Genomic DNA, 17,410 nt, shown 5'->3' with positions numbered 1-17,410 from the left:
CCTATTATGATATTTACCCATTACATACTAATTGGATTTATCTTGCTCTTCTATTGAACCTTGTGGAGTGTATTATGCTTTAGAAAGCACAAGTGTTAAAATGTGTTTATTAAAAAAGAAGTAGAAAGTAGAAATGATGTCATGTCATCTTATTTCATCGTGTTCTACTGCTGATTTACTAAAGAACAGAAAAAGGTAGAAACAAACTTATTTATCCTGATGAAAGATGAGAGTCTAAGCTTTTTTTCGGGATATACCGAGTCCATGTAACCCAAGAACACAATACTCTGTGTGGCTTTTGAAAAATGGCTTGGATTGAATGAGTTCATGTGTCCTGTTTAGCTTCAACCAGCAGGGGCGCTGTTGAGTCGGTGTCAGTGAGTTCACTGTGTAAAGTAGAAGTGGCGGGATTCGACCCAATATAAATATTATCAATATCAGTGTGATGAGACTGATCTTTATTAGTTGTCTTCTACGTTTATTTGAACAAATAAATTATTATTTATATTATTATTATTAATAATAAATTATTTATTTTCTTCATTCATTCATTCATTTTCTACCGCATTATCCTCATGAGGGTCGCCGGGGTGCTGGAGCCTATCCCAGCGGTCTTCGTGCGAGAGGCGGGGTACACCCTGGACTGGTCGCCAGCCAATCACAGGGCACACATAGACAAACAACCATTCACACTCACATTCATACCTATGGACAATGGAATAGTGGAATCGAACACGGGTCTCCTAACTGTGTGGCCTGTGCGCTAACCGCTCCTCTGCTGTGCCTGTTTAATTTTCTTCAAATATATTGTACATATTGTACTTATATACAGTATAGTTACCTACAACATACTTCACTATTAACTAGGGCTGCAACAATTACTTTAATAACCAATTAATCGGTCGATTATTTTTTTCATTAATCTGACTTTTTAATTTTTTTATTTCTGCCCCTTTTGAGAAATATTAGATTTAACCGACCGAGCAAATACTAGAGAGACTGATAATATTTATTCATTTATCTGTACTGTCAAATTGCATGTTGAGTTCTACAAATGTGTACATGTTGGCAGGTGTGCATTGAAGAGTCTTACTGATAACCAATCATTGAACTCGAGTCTCCTAGCTGTGAGGTCTATGTGCACAGCGACCGAGTGGTTAGCGCACAGGCCACACAGCGAGGACACCCGAGTTCAATTCCACCCTGAGCCATCTCTGTGTGGAGTTTGCATGTTCTCCCTGTGCATGCGTGGGTTTTCTCTGGGTATTCCGGTTTTTCCTCCCACATTCCAAAAACATGCTAGGTTAATTGGCGACTCCAAATTGTCCATAGGTATGAATGTGAGTGTGAATGGTTGTTTGTCTATATGTGCCCTGTGATTGGCTGGCGACCAGTCCAGGGTGTACTTCGCCTCTCGCCCGAAGACAGCTGGGATAGGCTCCAGCAGGATAAGAAATAAATGAGAAAATTTATGAAATTATGAATTGGCGACTCCAAATTGTCCATAGGTATGAATGTGAGTGTGAATGGTTGTTTGTCTATATGTGCCCTGTGATTGGCTGGCGACCAGTCCAGGGTGTACCCCGCCTCTCGCCCGAAGACAGCTGGGATAGGCTCCTGCACCCTCCGCGATCCTCGTGAGGAAAAAGCGGTAGAAAATGAATGAATGAATGAATTAAATTATGTTAGATTTTCTAAAAAAAAAAAAAAAAAAAAGAACAGTGGTAACCATCATGGAAACATAATGTTTTTCCATAATTGAGTCTCGAGACCTGGAAATGGGTAACATCAAACTCCATACTTGTAAAGGAACTCTGTTTGTTGTGCTAAAAGTTTCACTAAACATAATGATTTCCTTGTGCACTCATTTTAAAAAGGTAATACTGCCAGTTAAAAACAGCCATGAAGTGAAAGCTTTATTACTTGTCGCTTGGCAGGGTGAAGTAGAAGCGGAATAGTAAAAGCTACATGATATAACTCATTCTGACAGATAATTCTCCACATTAACAGCTTCCACAGCTCCGGCCTGAAAACACCCTTTCGTGTCAAGGAACCTTTGTTTGCATGCTCCTTTGAATAAGTAATACTACGTATATACTGTACAGCATAAATTACACATGTAACACAGTTGCTTTTAAGAGGGCTTAACAAGCATGCAAGTGACAAATCTTTTGTTTTGACTCCGGCGTCCTGATTGATTGATGTGATAACGGAGGGAGGGCGGAGCTTGGTGCAATAAGGCCGACTTTAAATGTTTAATAATCTTGCACGCAAGCGTCCATACATCACGCCATGCCGGTGACACTTCCGTTCAATGAGATGAGGTGAGAAAGGAGAAGTTAGTGATGGAGAGGAGGGATAAAAAAACACAAAAAGACTAATAAAAAAGTAGAGGAAGTGCTCCGGGGCCATTGTAGTGTGGAAGTAAGGTGTGTGTGATGCTTGTTGACAGCTGTATTTGTACTTGTGTGTGTGTGTGTGCCCTGTAATCCTATACCATGCAAGGTTGCGTGACCGTTCATACCCCACTCTTTGCTGCACTGCACACCATTTGTCCTAATTGGTCACACCCACTCCCTATCTGTGTGTGTGTCTCTCTCTCTCATCTCACACACACACTAATACACACATATAGGCAGATGTAGCAATGCATATATACATGCATAGACACAACAACATCCCCCCCCATCATCATCCCCCTGATGACAATGAGGAGAATCCTTGAGGGTATGTCACAGACATGACATGCACACACATGCCATGCATATTGTCATGCACATATACACACAGCCTACTAAACATATGGGGGACGGTCACGCAATCCCCCCCCCCCCTCACAAACCTACATTTAACTCATCAACATAGACCGCAGTCTTTTATTCACCCCCTTGCTCACTTTACATAGCCATGTCAGTGTCTATAGGCCTGTTTTAAATATAATTTGGTGCACCTGTACAATTCTATGATAACAAATTAAAAAGAAAATAATAGGCTAATTTTGGTGAAAAAAAAATGTCTCAGTCTATTGTAAAAATATTATTAAAAATATTAATAATATTAAAATATATAAAAAAATATTATATAATTTTGGTGAAAATGTTTTTTGTTTTTTGGCACTCTATTGTAAAAATATTATTAAAAATATTAATAATATTAAAATATTATTATTATATATATTATATATAATAAAATATTATTCAAATAAAAATATTATTATATTATATAATTTTGGTGAAAAATATTGGGGAGTTTTTTGCACTCAGCCTATTTATAAAATATATATTATTAGCAGTTTGTCACCCATAGCACTAAGCATATGTTACCGAATAAAGTTGTGTATATATTGGCCTACATTGGTTTGGTTTTAGTATCTTTAATGTACAAAACATACACAATACCAACTCTTTTTTTTTTTTTACAATTAAAATAATGCTACTCACCCCACTTCTTGTCCCACATCGGCTGGGATAGGCTCCGGGCTCAAACCGTGACCCTGAATGGGATAAGCAGGGCATAATGATACGATTTAGATAAAATTTATGCATTTTTTCAATGCACATATGTTATGTTTTGGACTGTTTTCTGCTTTTTTAAATTCATTTTTCCAACTTTTTGTACACTTTATTCCATTCAATATTTAGTCTATTAACTTTTTTGGCTTCAAGAATAACTTTAATAGAAGAATGGAAGGATTATCATGTGTGGGTTTTAAGCTAAAAATAAAGTGACTGTGGTGATCCAGTGACAAGGTGAAAGCAGTGCAGTGTAAATTTAAATAAACTTCATATACCTACATAAAAATAATTAATTTGGTATACCTACGCAGAAATTAAAATACAGAAATTAATGGCTGGTTAAATTGATCAACATAGCTTGTACAGATGTACCAGTGTATGTGGACCACATAGGTGGTATGTGGGTGTTTTGGGGCATCACCTTTTTTAGATGGATGCTGTTTATCTGCGAGGTTACACGAGGACAGGCACACCATCTGCAAACGGAAGCTGCCACCTTCTGGCCAAGGCGGGATACTGCAGCTGAAACTCACATTGAATAAACTGGGAGGGATTCTTGCAGATCTATAGTTATAATTTCATTAATTGGAACCATTAGGCCACTAATTCATTAATGACCACATAACTAAAAATGTTGCTTGAATGATAACAAAATTAAAGATAATAAATCAATTATGTAGTATATTTGTGTCCATAAGTTAGCACACCATACTCGACCATAATAATACGTTCTTGTATCTATCTATCTTAGAAGCTGCTTTGCCTCTCGTCCAATCAGGCTTCATTAGTTCAAGCTCAAACACTAGATAGGACAGCTCTAATCTGACGGCATGGTGCAGGATCCAATCAAAACAACAGTCATTAAATGCAGCGGAGTGAGGCTACATGTAATTATTACATCATGTGCAATTCATTATTCTCCGGCGCTAAAAGACAACATAAAAAAAATTGTCTTAATACAAAAATGACAAAAACCTCGTCAGTCTTCTTATTTGAAGCTCCAATCCCAGCGAGAAGTCCATCCGTGAGGTTATTCCATCTTTGTTCTAGTTAGAGTGAGTTTACTTTTGTAATGTGTAATGATCTGAATGAGGATGAAGCAGTTAACAATCAAGAAGAACAGTCCAGCCAGCCAGATAAACAGAAAGGCGTTGTAGCCCTCAAACTCCAGGAAGTAGGCCGGGACCAGCCACACACCCTGGTAAGGAGAAGATATTAAAAAGTACATTTAGTGTCATACCATAAATAAGTGGTTCCATCTACAACTCTATTGCATTGGAGACCATGCAACAATTCTGAGTTAAATCACCTGTCCGGCAAACCAGAGAAGCAGCAGTCCCACTCCTTGTTTCAGTGAAAGACTCAGATGAGGGATGACCAGAGGAAGTAAACTCAGATACCACAGGAAGTACTGCAAAAATAAAAAGCGACACGCTTCAAGTTTGGTATGCAATTATTATTTATAACAGTAAGGAGGTCTCTATACACCACAAGGTTTTTTCCTGCAGTTGATTCACGCCTATCTGTATACTATCCCTGCTTTAGATTGTGTTCTTTTCTTACAGTAACTTTAATAGATGTCACAATATGTCACAATAATGTCACAATATTTTAGGAACCTTATGCAGTTTATGATTGGAACGTAGCTCTCTGGTCATCATGCCAGTCTTGAATGCAGTTATGAAAAGTATGAGACTTAATTCTGTCTTGTGTGTTACACCACAGATTAAACGTTTGGGCTTCATTTATCCCCATGCTTTCATTTCAATCCTGAATCTTAATAATAATAATAATAATTATTATTATTATTATTATTATTATTATTAGTAGTAGTAGTAGTAGTAGTAGTAGTAGTAGTAGTAGTAGTAGTAGTAGTAGTAGTAGTAGTAGTACTAGTATATTAATAATATAATATAGTATAATTTTATATGGAATGGAATGGCCTTTATTGTCATTATACAAGATGTACAACAAGAATATATATTATATTATATTAATATTATTAATTAATAAATTAGTGAGATTACAATATTATATTATTATTATTATTAGTAGTAGCAGTAGTAGTAGTAGTAGTAGTAGTAGTACTATTATATTAATAATATAATATAGTATAATTTTATATGGAATGGAATGGCCTTTATTGTCATTATACAAGATGTACAACGAGATTATATATTATATTATATTATATTAATATTATTAATTAATAAATTAGTGAGATTATAATATAATATTATTATTGTAAAATATTACTGTAAAATATTCATTGCATGATTATTATTATTAATAATAATAATAATAGAATATAATATTGAATTATTAATAATAATAATTATTATTAGTAGTATTTACTTAATAATAATAATAACATTTATTATTATTATTAAGTGCTCTGTGAACGCAGCATTTCGTCTATGTACTGTTTATAGGACAAAAGTGGGCCGCAGATATTTTTTTAGATTTTCAAGTGGGCTCTGAGTTGGTAAAATTTGGGAACCCCTGAACTAGAGATTGGGAACAACGTAACCCCCACAAACAGCAAGCATCAATGGCTTGACTTGGACTTCTGTACCTGTGATGTGCAGACCTTGTTAAACGACACAAATATGGCGGTGTGTAGGAAACAGCAAAATGCCAGGTCACGGTGAAAAGCCCACGATGTCACCAACAGGAGCATCAACTGAGGCAAGAACGCTGCCAGGCCAAGCCACTGGCTCCACCTGCTGTCTGCAAAACAAATTAACATCATCTTGTGCAACTTGACAATATTGTTTAATATAATATATGACAGATGAACAAATACCTGCAGTGAGATAGAGCATGTAGAAGTATGGAGAGAAGTTGTGTCTGATGTCCCTTCTGGTCAGATGATACAGGTAAGTCTCATGAAGGAATGTCCAACCGTACCTAGCAATACATTTATGCAGGCAAATACATGATGTCATCCATAAACCCTCTAGAAATGACATCCAATAGCATTCAAGGACTGAAGGCCACCCCAAGAGTGCATCAATGAACCTTACATGTGGTAGAAAAGTGCGGTGAAAGCACAGAAAACACCGCCAGCCACACTTGCAAAGAGGAACAGCTCTCTGTTGAGGAACCTTCCCAAGAAACCAGTGAGTCTCCTCCACCCTTTTTGCTCTTCGTCTTGTCTTCTTTGTTGTGTACGAAGAGTTAAAATAATAGGTAGAGCGTATGTCACTGGGTAGATTTTCATATGGACAGACAGGCCGTAGAGCAGCGCTGCTAACGTCATGTAGCGAGCTAGGACACAAAAGGAGCATGTTTTCATATGATATCTCGTACTTTACACTACATGAGCTGGTTGATGTACCCACTTACCCTCCATACAAAGCAGTGTCCCAAGCACCAACGCAGCCAGTATGGACTCGGCATTCCCTCGACTGGATACTCCCATAGGCAAGGGGTTGAGAAGCCACAAGGAGCACACTTGACGTGCCGTCTGATCACAAAATCACATTATTTACATGTATTTTGTGCTGCTTTTGGTTAAACAAAAACAAACCTCAGGACGCAGACCTCGCAGGCACAGGATTTTGTAAATCAGCAGCCCGGATAGGACATCAGAGAAGATGAAGAGCAGCTTGCCAAACATCAAGTTGATGTAAATGTTGGGAGTGAGCAGCCAGGCCAGCAGAGGTGTGTAACGATAGGTTGATCTGTTGTAAGGGGATTCGCCCTGTAAACACAAGGAAAAACATTTATTTTCGCGATTATGGGAGACAAACAAAGTTAAAAGTGCAAAATAAGTGAACAAAAAATGGCTCTCGTTGAAGACCTTTGGATTCTCCTTCTGTGATGACAAATAATATACTTATTTATACAATGCCAACAATGTATGAATATGGACAACATAATAACAAAAACACAGATATACTGTAGGTTGAAATAGACATAAAAGAGCACTGAAAAATGTAAATCTCATCACTCAAGTATCAACCTGATGCTAATACGTCATGGTATCGTCATTATCGATATTTATATAAATTCGAAAACGTGAATAAAATTTAAAAAAAGTATCGCTCACTTCCATACTTAAACTTAGCATTATTATGAGTGCATAAGTTAAGCACTTCAGATGCTAAGCGTACATATAAGTACACTTCCGTACTTATGCACTCAGAAGTAAGGAAGTGAGACACAGCTAAATGTCATAATAGCAAACAAACCAGGGGGACACATGAATATAACTGGTAATTACCTTCGTAATGAATCTTGCAGCATCCGTAAACACATGATAGTCAATGTCAGTGTACTTTACTACCATAGTCCTGTCATGGAAGTCTCCATAGGCGACCAAAGCGAGGCGTATAACGACGGAAGCCGTGAAAAGAACGTGTTTTTCAGTCATTTTGGATATTAGCCTCTCCATCTTTGAACGAGTGTGGAAGTTCCACTTTAGCATTAGCTAGATAAGTATTGGTTTCCGAGCTACGACATTAATTCATTCATTTTCTACCGCTTATCCTAAAAAACTCCTCATTGTATTGGTTCACATGTTTTTTCTATGATATACGCAAAGCTATTGTAATGCTATTGTCATATTTTCGTGTTAGAGTTTGGACATATTTCAATAAGTCACTTCTTTTTTTACAGCTCACCGGAACTAACCCGGAAGTTTGTTTGGTTTCTTCTTCCGTTGTTGCACTAGCTGCATTACCGCCATCTACTGGATTGGAGAATATAATGGGAGAATATGCAGAAAATAAATTTATTTCGGCCTTTTCCTAATTTTGGGTACATTATTAAAATTCAAATAAATACTGCTAAAAACAATAATAATTTAAAAACTTTATTAAATTTAATTATTTTACAATTTAAAGTCTGTGCTTTGAGGAAATGTCTCTTTTTATAGCTGTAACTTGTGTTCTATTGATAAATACTATTAACACAGTATATAAAATTAATAAAACAGTACAAATATTTTTGTTTCCAAACAGCAAACACTTTTATTGTATAGACAGAAGGAATATAAGACTGTAGACAATAGAAAATGTGGACTCATAACTATATATTGCTGGTTCATTACGGGTGATACAGGACATATTAACTTTATGTCATTATTTTCTTTGGTAAACAACGTTAATGTGTTGGTTAGTGTTCAGTTTAATATGGCCCGACTTGAATTACGGATATGAAATAAAGCATAAAACACAGTAGGACACACAATTAACAAATAATCACCCATAATAGTGGGGATGTGCACCTGATTAAGCAGTAATTGGACATATAACAGGCACATGTGGTTGTAGGCAAAAAAAAAGCATCCTGGAATCACTCAAGATCTTAGCAGCACACTCAAGTGGTGAATCATTCCGTGGTTAAGCGTGTATTATGAAGCGACATTGCTCCGAATGCTCACATGGGGGAGCAATATCGGCCAGCAAAAAGCACGCTCATGGACGGGTTATGCCGAATGAAGAAGAGGAACGGGTGGTCAGCGATGAAGTCAGGTGTTCGCAAGGCACATCGCAACATCATGACGGCGGCGGTGGCTGCAGCAGCTTCGGTTCCTTCCTCGTTGACCTCCACAAAGGCCTTGTGGATGACCTTTGACAATACCAGGTCGTTAGCAGGGGACATGCCTGGCAACAGAAGTAAGAGAATGTTTAATGGATTTAAAAAATAAACAACGAGAAGTTATGTAAAAATGTATTTTGTCCTACAAGAAAAATCACTGTTTGTCATGTCAAAGGCATCTGCCATCCCCATGCTCAGCAAGACGTTCTTCATGTCATACTTCTCCTCCATCTTAAACCGAGGCAGGCCCACCTGGACCTCGACGTCATCCATCATCTCTGGACGAGTCCACTCCACAAAGTTCTCATAGGTGAGCTGCTGCTCTATCTGCGGCAGACACATACTCCAATATTTTTGTGTCGCTAACTGAGATGTGCTGTGCTTTTATGCATGTCCTACCTTCTCCAGGCCTGTTGAATTGTCTTCTATATCCATGGGGAGAAAGATGAGCATGCTGAGATCCTTCCCTTTGTATGGCATCTCCAGGATCTGTCCAACAGATGCAGATCTTTTAACCACAAAGACGCTTTGTTTTAATTAGTCATATAACACAACAAGTTCCTCCTCCCTTTACCTGGCAGTTGGCTTCAGGGATGAAAGTTAAAGGAAATTTGGATTTCTGGTGCATCATCTTCACTGGTTTGGTTGCATTCTAAAAATAACAACAATGAAGAGATACTTTAATGGCATATCAACTTCAGGGGTGAGGTGGAAACGTGGCGGGGTAGCATACGCTCACTTCTACACCAAATGTAACACTAATGGTGTGAAGGTGTGCAACTTTTGGTCAAAATCCACCCACACGTTTACAAAAATAAGAATAAGTAGATGTAGCAAGAGGGATTAGTGGTGCAAACTTAGTGACTTTGTCGCTATATTTAGTTTCATCAAAAAAGTGACAAGCAACAAATACCAGCACGACCCTGCAGCTTGTACGGTGATGTGGTTGATTTATGGCTAAAAACTACATTTCCCATGATGCTTAGAGTGCAGTTGAGGAAGTAGTGACGTGTACGAGTGAAGTGGAAGCTAGTATCACATTTTGAAGTCAATCTCCGATGCATCTTAAGTAAGTTCGATCAAGGGTAGAATTACTACAGCTTCTGTTTGAACTCTTCTGACAGCCAACCATCCCAAAGTGTTGGCCGCTGCCCCCTGGTGGGCCATGGTGGTACTGCAAGTGGGCCATGAGAGGTCATTAAAAATAGGATTCATTTTTGCAAATATTATTATTTTTTATTATTTTTATTGCAAAATATTTATTGCACAATTAAAAAATATATGTATAGGCCTAAGTAATAACCTAGAGTGTTATATTATATTTGATTTTTTATTTTTATATTTTAATATTTTAGGAACCTTATACAGTTTATGATTGGAACAAAAATTTAAAAAAAATAAAAAATAAAAAATAAAAAATAAAAAATAAAAAATAAAAAATAAAAAATAAAAAATAAAAAATAAAAAATAAAAAATTAAAAATTAAAAATTAAAAATTAAAAATTAAAAATTAAAAACCAATTAATTACAAATTAATTACAAATTAATTACAAATTAAAAATATTATGTGGATGAATCCCGCTTTGATACACACCCGCATTGTTCCTTTCGGTGCGTTCATGTTGCATTCACGACTAGGTTCAATGTAAAAATGCATGCCACAATATGCAGCACCTATTTATGACCAATTTACTCATGTGCACATTACTCCCGGGACAAAATGGATGCAAGTGTAAATTCGGATTTACCTTGTTAAGCCTAAACTGAGCGTCACGTGTTGAGCGCTCCTGAAACTTCTTGTTCCAGTCGCCTTTAAAGTAGATGGCATTGACCAGCACCAGCCTGGTCATGTTGTCCAACACACCGGGCGCCAGTACGTCCTTAATTTTACCTGGTGAGCAACAGAGGCACATCGACAAACAATGTCAAGCAAGCGAGTGAATGAGCTAACATTGTGTAGTTGTCAAAGAACATGGAACTCCACCTTGTGTCTCCTTCTCCACCCATTTATTGATGTTGACCCTGGCGGCTTCATGGCCTCTTATGAAGTCCACAGACTCCAGTTCTGCTCGGTAGTGCTTCCTGGTTTGTTGAAGAAAATCCTAAAACCACAAATAACACATCTGTTTTTATTGACATCACTACCTTATACTTACATATACTCATTGAAACTGCAATAGGGCTGCACGGCGGTCGAGTGGTTAGCGCGCAGACCTCACAGCTAGGAGACCCGAGTTCAATCCCACCCTCAGTTTGCATGTTCTCCCAGTGCATGCGTGGGTTTTCTCCGGTACTCCGGTTTCCCCCCACATTCCAAAAACATGCTAGGTTAATTGGTGACTCCAAATTGTCCATAGGTATGAATGTGGGATAGGCTCCAGCAATGAATGAACATTCATTCATTTTCTACCGCTTATCCTCACGAGGGTCGTGGGGGAATGCTGGAGCCTATCCCAGCTGTCTTTGGACGAAAGGTCGCCAGCCAATCACAGGGCACATATAGACAAACAACCATTCACACTCACATTCATACTTAATTTGGAGTCGCCAATTAACCTAGCATGTTTTGGGAATGTGGGAGGAAACCGGAGAAAACCCACACATGCAAACTCCACAGAGATGGCCGAGGGAGGGATTGAAGTAGCTTTAGCATTTTAGCGTTTTTGACAGCATCGGTTTTGTGGGAAACAGCCATTAGCAACCCCGCTCCCTGTATGCACACTCTATAACAGGGGTCTCAAACATGCGGCCTCACTAGTTTGAGGCCCCCGCCTTGACATGAAAGTTTAATGTTAGTGCGGCCCGCACAAGTTTGATATGGATGCTGTATGGTATCATGTACCCAGAAAAAATTATTACGTTTGATTAATGTTCATGTTAAAGGTTAAATAACTGTTAATAGTTATCCTCCCTATCCGTGTGGAAGTGGTAAGTTTTTGGCTATTTAAGTTTAAAGGAAATAACTTGAAGGCTACCGTTTAGGTCGCTAGCTCTCTAGTTTGTAAGTTAGCATGTGTCTCAAGACCCTGCAGTTGCGCAATATGTTGTAAATAAAAAGAGTATAAATGTGACTATAGTCGTGTTTTGTCATGTCTACAGGGCTGTAATAATGCTTTGTTAATTGAAAAAATAATTTGTCTACCCACCAACTAAATGTGGTTTCTTAGGTTTTTATTATCTGCCGTTTTATTATTATTATTATATTTATTTATTATTTATTAAATATATTTATTTATTAGTGATTTTCTTTATTCTTGATTTGTTTATTTATTTGTCATCTTATTTTGTGCAGAAAAATAATAATTAAGATATTTGAGAACAGTGGAATGTTTTATCAGAGCTTTTATTGTAGAAAATCGGAACCAAAGCACTAAAAAAGTTTGTATATTTTTCTGTTTTTAATAAATGCGGGGGTTTTTTTTGGGGGGGGGGGGCCTGATGCGGCCCAGCCTTGCCCAGACGCTAGCTCCAGTGGCCCCAAGGTAAACTGAGTTTGAGACCCCTGCTCTATAATGTTAAACAGACAAGCGCTTTTGCTCCATGACTTAAATACTTATTTACTTGTTAAATACGTGTTTACTTGGTACTGGATCGATACCAAAATTGATCATATAGCTCATCTACAGTGGAAAGTCTCAATCTCCTCCGGAGAGGCCAGTAGGTGCATGTTGGCAACACAATTGCATTTGAATGATCTGTCATCACCTTCCTCATTCCTGATGCGTTCATACAAGGCACTGAAGATTCATATCTCTGCCCTCTCATTACCTTTCACCTCACCTTTGCTTGAACAAAACCTGATTATTACATGAAGATGAGGCACGCTGCAACACAAACCTCAACAAACTGGTAAGACTGCTCCCCGTACAGTCTGTTGGCAACGCTGAGGGCATACACAGCTTTTGGATCGTTCAGCTCAACCAGCAGTTTGGCAAAGCTGGCGTGGATGTCATCATGACCTTTAGTTTTCAGGCACTGTGGACCAAGAGGAAAAGATGAGCAACGAGTAGTGCTGATGTTAAATCACTGAATAAACAAACACCATCATTTGGTAATTTGGCACCAACACCACGGATAGCGCCCCTCAAGACCGACACAACGAACCCTTTATACGGACACACATGCAATGCCGCCACCATTTGGTTATTTTTGCTATTTAAATCATCATAGACTTAAATAGCAGTATATGTTTTGCAAAGACAGTTGGTTAGTTACAAGGTATTGTACTGTATGTACACTATAAGATATTCAGCAGGGATGGGCACTAAATGCTATTGTTAATTGATTTACACTGTTATAATGTGTTATATACTATAAAGTTTGACAATACTTTCTTTTTTTAATCATAACTAACAAATAATCACTGTCACCCACCCTTTTATTCCTACTGCTGATTCTATCCAGGCTACAAACTAACTGAACAGCAGCCCCTGCTGGTTGTCTTCGAGTACTACATGTCATTTTAAGATTCTGGTTTACATCAACAGAGCAATAACTTAATTGATTATTATGCCCATCCCTAGTACAACACAATCCCCAGAGAATAATAACAATTACTGAACTACTTAGCTACAAATATGCATATGATTACAATCCAGAAGCATTTGTCTTATGATGTAATTCCGAGCAACTGAAGGAAACCATAAAAAAAAAAAAAGATAGCTCCACAGTCCTCCGCATTGTGCAACAGCACGGGGGCGTGGAGCTCCTTAGAAAATCTGGATAACAAAGGACACACGACTGTATCTCCAAGGACACACCCTGCTTGCAACCAAGTTAGCGGTTAGTAAAAACACCCCACATGCTTTCCAAAGCCCTTGTTGCTATGTACTGTATGTTACCACCTTCAGCAGAAACAACGGCAGACTGGACTGGACCTGTTGCTGCATATGCATCGATTGTGCTTGTTGGGGCTTTGCCTCAGTGAAATAGAGAACCTGGAGGGTGCGAGCGGTATTGGTCATTGAGTTCAATATCAAGATATGTGCAGGATATGACAATTTCATGCTTGTTCTGCAAGGTATTTAAACAATGGAGGTCCTCGGTCTGCAGTACGGTTCGGTAAATGCAAGAATTGAATGAAAATGTAATTAAATAAAAAGAACAACTGTCCATTTAATTGAAGCAGATAAAGATGCCATCTTTATCCTCCATGATTTACGTGGCTTAGACCAAGAATGCGACCAATGCGATTTCACTGTACTTTTCTATGACGCACAACCACCAGAAGCATCCACCTAGTGCTTGGGAGCATAAAGGAGGTCAAAAGTGATGCTTCCTCATTGAACTATGTATTTTTGTATAACAAGGACCGCCTCTAAAGCTACCTGCAGAAAAAAAAACTCATGCATCAATCCGATCATAGTCAATACACTCCTCATAGTGGTGCATTCACTGTACAAACAGTAGTTTCCATTGTGTTAGTGAGCAGCTGCTTCCTGGTTCAGGGAGGATGATGAACAAACAGCGGTTGGATTGCTCCAAAATTAGCGGTGGCCTAACACTTACCCTCTAAAACACAATACTTCTTGGTTAGACGTTAACTCCATTTAACTGGCTGTGTGTGTCATCAGGGTGCATTTTGCAACATTACTCAACATGAGCCTTGCACTTGGCCTGCACTTAGCAATAACCTATGGCTGGATTCCAACTGTTACGCCGACTTCTCTTTCACCAAGTTTGCAGATGTGGTGAAAAAAAAACACACACACACACACACACAGACAGACAAAAGTCCAGCCGCTCTGACTCAACTGGGTGTGGCTCTGCTTTAGCATTTCTTTCTGAAACTTACACTACACGTTTGTACCATGGTAGGTTGCACCTACATTCCAACTGAATAGATCAGTCTGTTGTTTAAAGGGCAGGGCCACACCGCTGTGTAGATAAGAGATATATTACTTCACCATATAACTATTTATTTTGAAAAAAAATATCTTAAATGACAAATTCTACAGCCTTTCTTGCATCATTTTTGTGACATTATTTACATGATGTACATTGCACATCTTTACAGCCAGCATGTTGCATGTTCTAAATTGATCATGTAATAAAGTGTGTGCATCCGCTACCTCTGACATCTGTGAGGCTGTGTTGCCCCCGGCCCCCAGCATCACCATGGCGAGTGCTGAGGAGATGCTAAAAGGGGAGAAGAAGACATTTGCAGTCTTGTCATTGTCGCTCAGTCTTCTCAGCAAATCCAGGCAGAAGGAGGTGTTGGCTTTGGATAGAGTGGCTGGTGATGCCATTGTTGTCTGGAAATTAAAAGTCATAACGGCAGAAAATAAACCAACATGCTTCGAATTCAGAAAACTCCCCAGCAATAAGTCAACAATATGATGCTAGCAATAGGATTTGCTCCGTGATGCCATAATAGCATAGAACTGAACCATAGTCAAAACGTACTTCCTATTCGATATACGTATAGCATTATGGTGTCTTTACAAAAGAAAAAATAATGAATTACTTACAGACAGGTGTTTATAACGGTTCTTTGTAGTCAATAAACACTTGGAGGGGTGTCAAAAGTGTGTTTTACAGTATATATATGTTTTTACACTAACACGCCCCGAAACGTCGTCGTCAAATCAGCTTCCGCGTTTCATGATGGCGTCATACGGAAGCCGATAGGAGACAATACACCTTGATTATGCGGAAGTATGAGCAGGAATTAAAGTAAAAAAATATAAACAATATACATATACATTTATATACATAAAATATAAGTGAATGGGTGAGGTGCAAATATGGCCATAAAAATAAAAATACTTGCCAGTTACTAACATAGATTTATTACAATGAATAGTTTGACGGTTGTTTTACAGCAATTGAGAAAAATATTACATTTAAATAATCAACCAAGCACCATATACTGAAAAAGCTGCTCTTAAAAGGTTAGTAACACACGGGATCTGAGGCGGAGTACCGAACGCAGAAGCAAACTTTATTTTCTTGTAAAAATTCACACACGTAACAACATGAAGAAGACGACTGTCCCACCGAAACACTACCCCGGATGGCAACATCTTCCACATTAATAGTTCCGGGGTGAAGTCCCAACCTCCAAGCACAACAACATCTTATTTTACACTGAAAAGTGGCACTAAAATAATAAATTGACTGAATAAAGAATAGTACAATTCAATTCAATTCAATTTGGTGAAAAAAAATTATGCTATTTATTTTATATTAAAGCATAAGCATCAAAACAATAAAACAATTACATACACAGTAATTCCATTTCCCTCACTACTACGATGTTGATTGTGGTTACACTTTACAGGAGAGTAGTTAAGACAGAGAATGACACACAAGTACCAGTATATAAAGTACAGTCTCACTCAGGGGAGGAATATTGGCCAGCAAACAGGATCGTGTTGGTTGGGTTATGTCGGATGAAGAAGAGAAAAGGGTGGTCGGCGATAAAGTTGTTCAAAACCACTGAAGTGCGCTCTACTACTATGACTGTGGTGGCTGCAGAGGCCTCGGTTCCTTCCTCATTTACCTCCACAAAAGCCTTATGGATGACTTTGGACATGACCAGGTCATTGGCAGGAGACATGCCTGAAACAGAAACAGCTCTTATGACATTTGGTTCTGTGTCTTGTCAATAATATCAATAAAGTTTTTGTATGAGCGCAAATATTTTTCTTCCTGGTGGCACTTTCGACAACATAAAATAACAAACACCAGCGGTATAATTTACAGGAATAAATTAAAAAAAACATTCTATTCTAACAAGAAAAAATCTTAATATAATGAGGAAAAATAAGAAATAAAAAATAGCACAGCTTCGACATATTAACCCTTATCCATCCAACTGCTGCATCTCGTTGTGACCACTAGATGGTAGTGTTTTCGTGTGTTTTGTGAGGACTTAATATTTTACATTATTGTAATAAAATGTGTTTTAATGCAGTTGATTTATTCCTCAGGGTGTTTATTCCTCCTGCAAATATTGTAATCTAAGAAGACTAACGGGCTGAGTTGTCACGCAAGGACTCCTGTGACATTTGCTAACATTCAGTATTAATATATTCAAAACACATTAATGGTTCATGGAGTCACTGATGCACCAGTCAGTTCATACCAGAGAAGTTACTCCTGCTGCTGTCAAAAGCATCCATCATGCCCATGCTGGGTAGGATCTGGTCCAGATCGTAAGTCAGCTCCATCCTGAATTGTGGCAGGCCCACATTCACCTCAACCTCCGCCATCTCATCTGAACTAGTCCACTTGGTAATTGTGGCGTAGGTCAGGTCTTTCTTCAACTAGCAAGGGAGGAAATTGACATATCAAATAAACTGTTACATTCTGTGTTGTTGCTTTTTTTTTAAAGTATATGTGTC

The 17,410-nt window shown here is 38.1% G+C and overlaps 2 protein-coding genes across 14 annotated transcripts in view; both read right to left on the bottom strand.

Annotated features, from left to right (window-relative positions):
• The window catches only part of pigm (phosphatidylinositol glycan anchor biosynthesis, class M), a 123,078-nt gene extending 114,908 nt beyond the window's left edge, over positions 1–8,170 (bottom strand). For 12 of the 13 annotated variants that reach the window (XM_058059484.1, XM_058059477.1, XM_058059482.1 and 9 more), the window contains exons 1-9: positions 7,744–8,170; positions 7,048–7,221; positions 6,864–6,984; positions 6,542–6,785; positions 6,322–6,425; positions 6,091–6,245; positions 4,825–4,926; positions 3,937–4,713; positions 3,441–3,493 (exon numbers count right to left, since the gene is read on the bottom strand). In XM_058059484.1, the coding sequence (XP_057915467.1) occupies positions 4,546–4,713; positions 4,825–4,926; positions 6,091–6,245; positions 6,322–6,425; positions 6,542–6,785; positions 6,864–6,984; positions 7,048–7,221; positions 7,744–7,947 (1,272 nt within the window). In that variant the 5' untranslated portion in view covers positions 7,948–8,170 and the 3' untranslated portion in view covers positions 3,441–3,493; positions 3,937–4,545. The remainder of the gene's footprint in view (positions 1–3,440; positions 3,494–3,936; positions 4,714–4,824; positions 4,927–6,090; positions 6,246–6,321; positions 6,426–6,541; positions 6,786–6,863; positions 6,985–7,047; positions 7,222–7,743) is intronic. The other variant, XM_058059480.1, reaches the window with a different exon arrangement.
• Positions 8,171–8,465: 295 nt separating this feature from the next.
• Positions 8,466–17,410, bottom strand: part of LOC131109143 (uncharacterized) — a 15,664-nt gene continuing 6,719 nt past the window's right edge. The window contains exons 8-18 of the mRNA XM_058060807.1: positions 17,152–17,332; positions 16,402–16,625; positions 15,134–15,316; positions 13,907–13,999; positions 12,900–13,037; positions 11,047–11,164; positions 10,811–10,953; positions 9,637–9,714; positions 9,462–9,551; positions 9,209–9,389; positions 8,466–9,127 (exon numbers count right to left, since the gene is read on the bottom strand). Coding sequence (XP_057916790.1) covers positions 8,901–9,127; positions 9,209–9,389; positions 9,462–9,551; positions 9,637–9,714; positions 10,811–10,953; positions 11,047–11,164; positions 12,900–13,037; positions 13,907–13,999; positions 15,134–15,316; positions 16,402–16,625; positions 17,152–17,332 — 1,656 coding nt within the window. The 3' untranslated portion in view covers positions 8,466–8,900. The remainder of the gene's footprint in view (positions 9,128–9,208; positions 9,390–9,461; positions 9,552–9,636; positions 9,715–10,810; positions 10,954–11,046; positions 11,165–12,899; positions 13,038–13,906; positions 14,000–15,133; positions 15,317–16,401; positions 16,626–17,151; positions 17,333–17,410) is intronic.

This window comes from Doryrhamphus excisus, chromosome 21 (assembly GCF_030265055.1).
Source record: "Doryrhamphus excisus isolate RoL2022-K1 chromosome 21, RoL_Dexc_1.0, whole genome shotgun sequence".
Classification (NCBI taxonomy): Eukaryota; Metazoa; Chordata; class Actinopteri; order Syngnathiformes; family Syngnathidae; genus Doryrhamphus; species Doryrhamphus excisus.
This window is presented reverse-complemented; position numbering and strand designations above follow the sequence as displayed.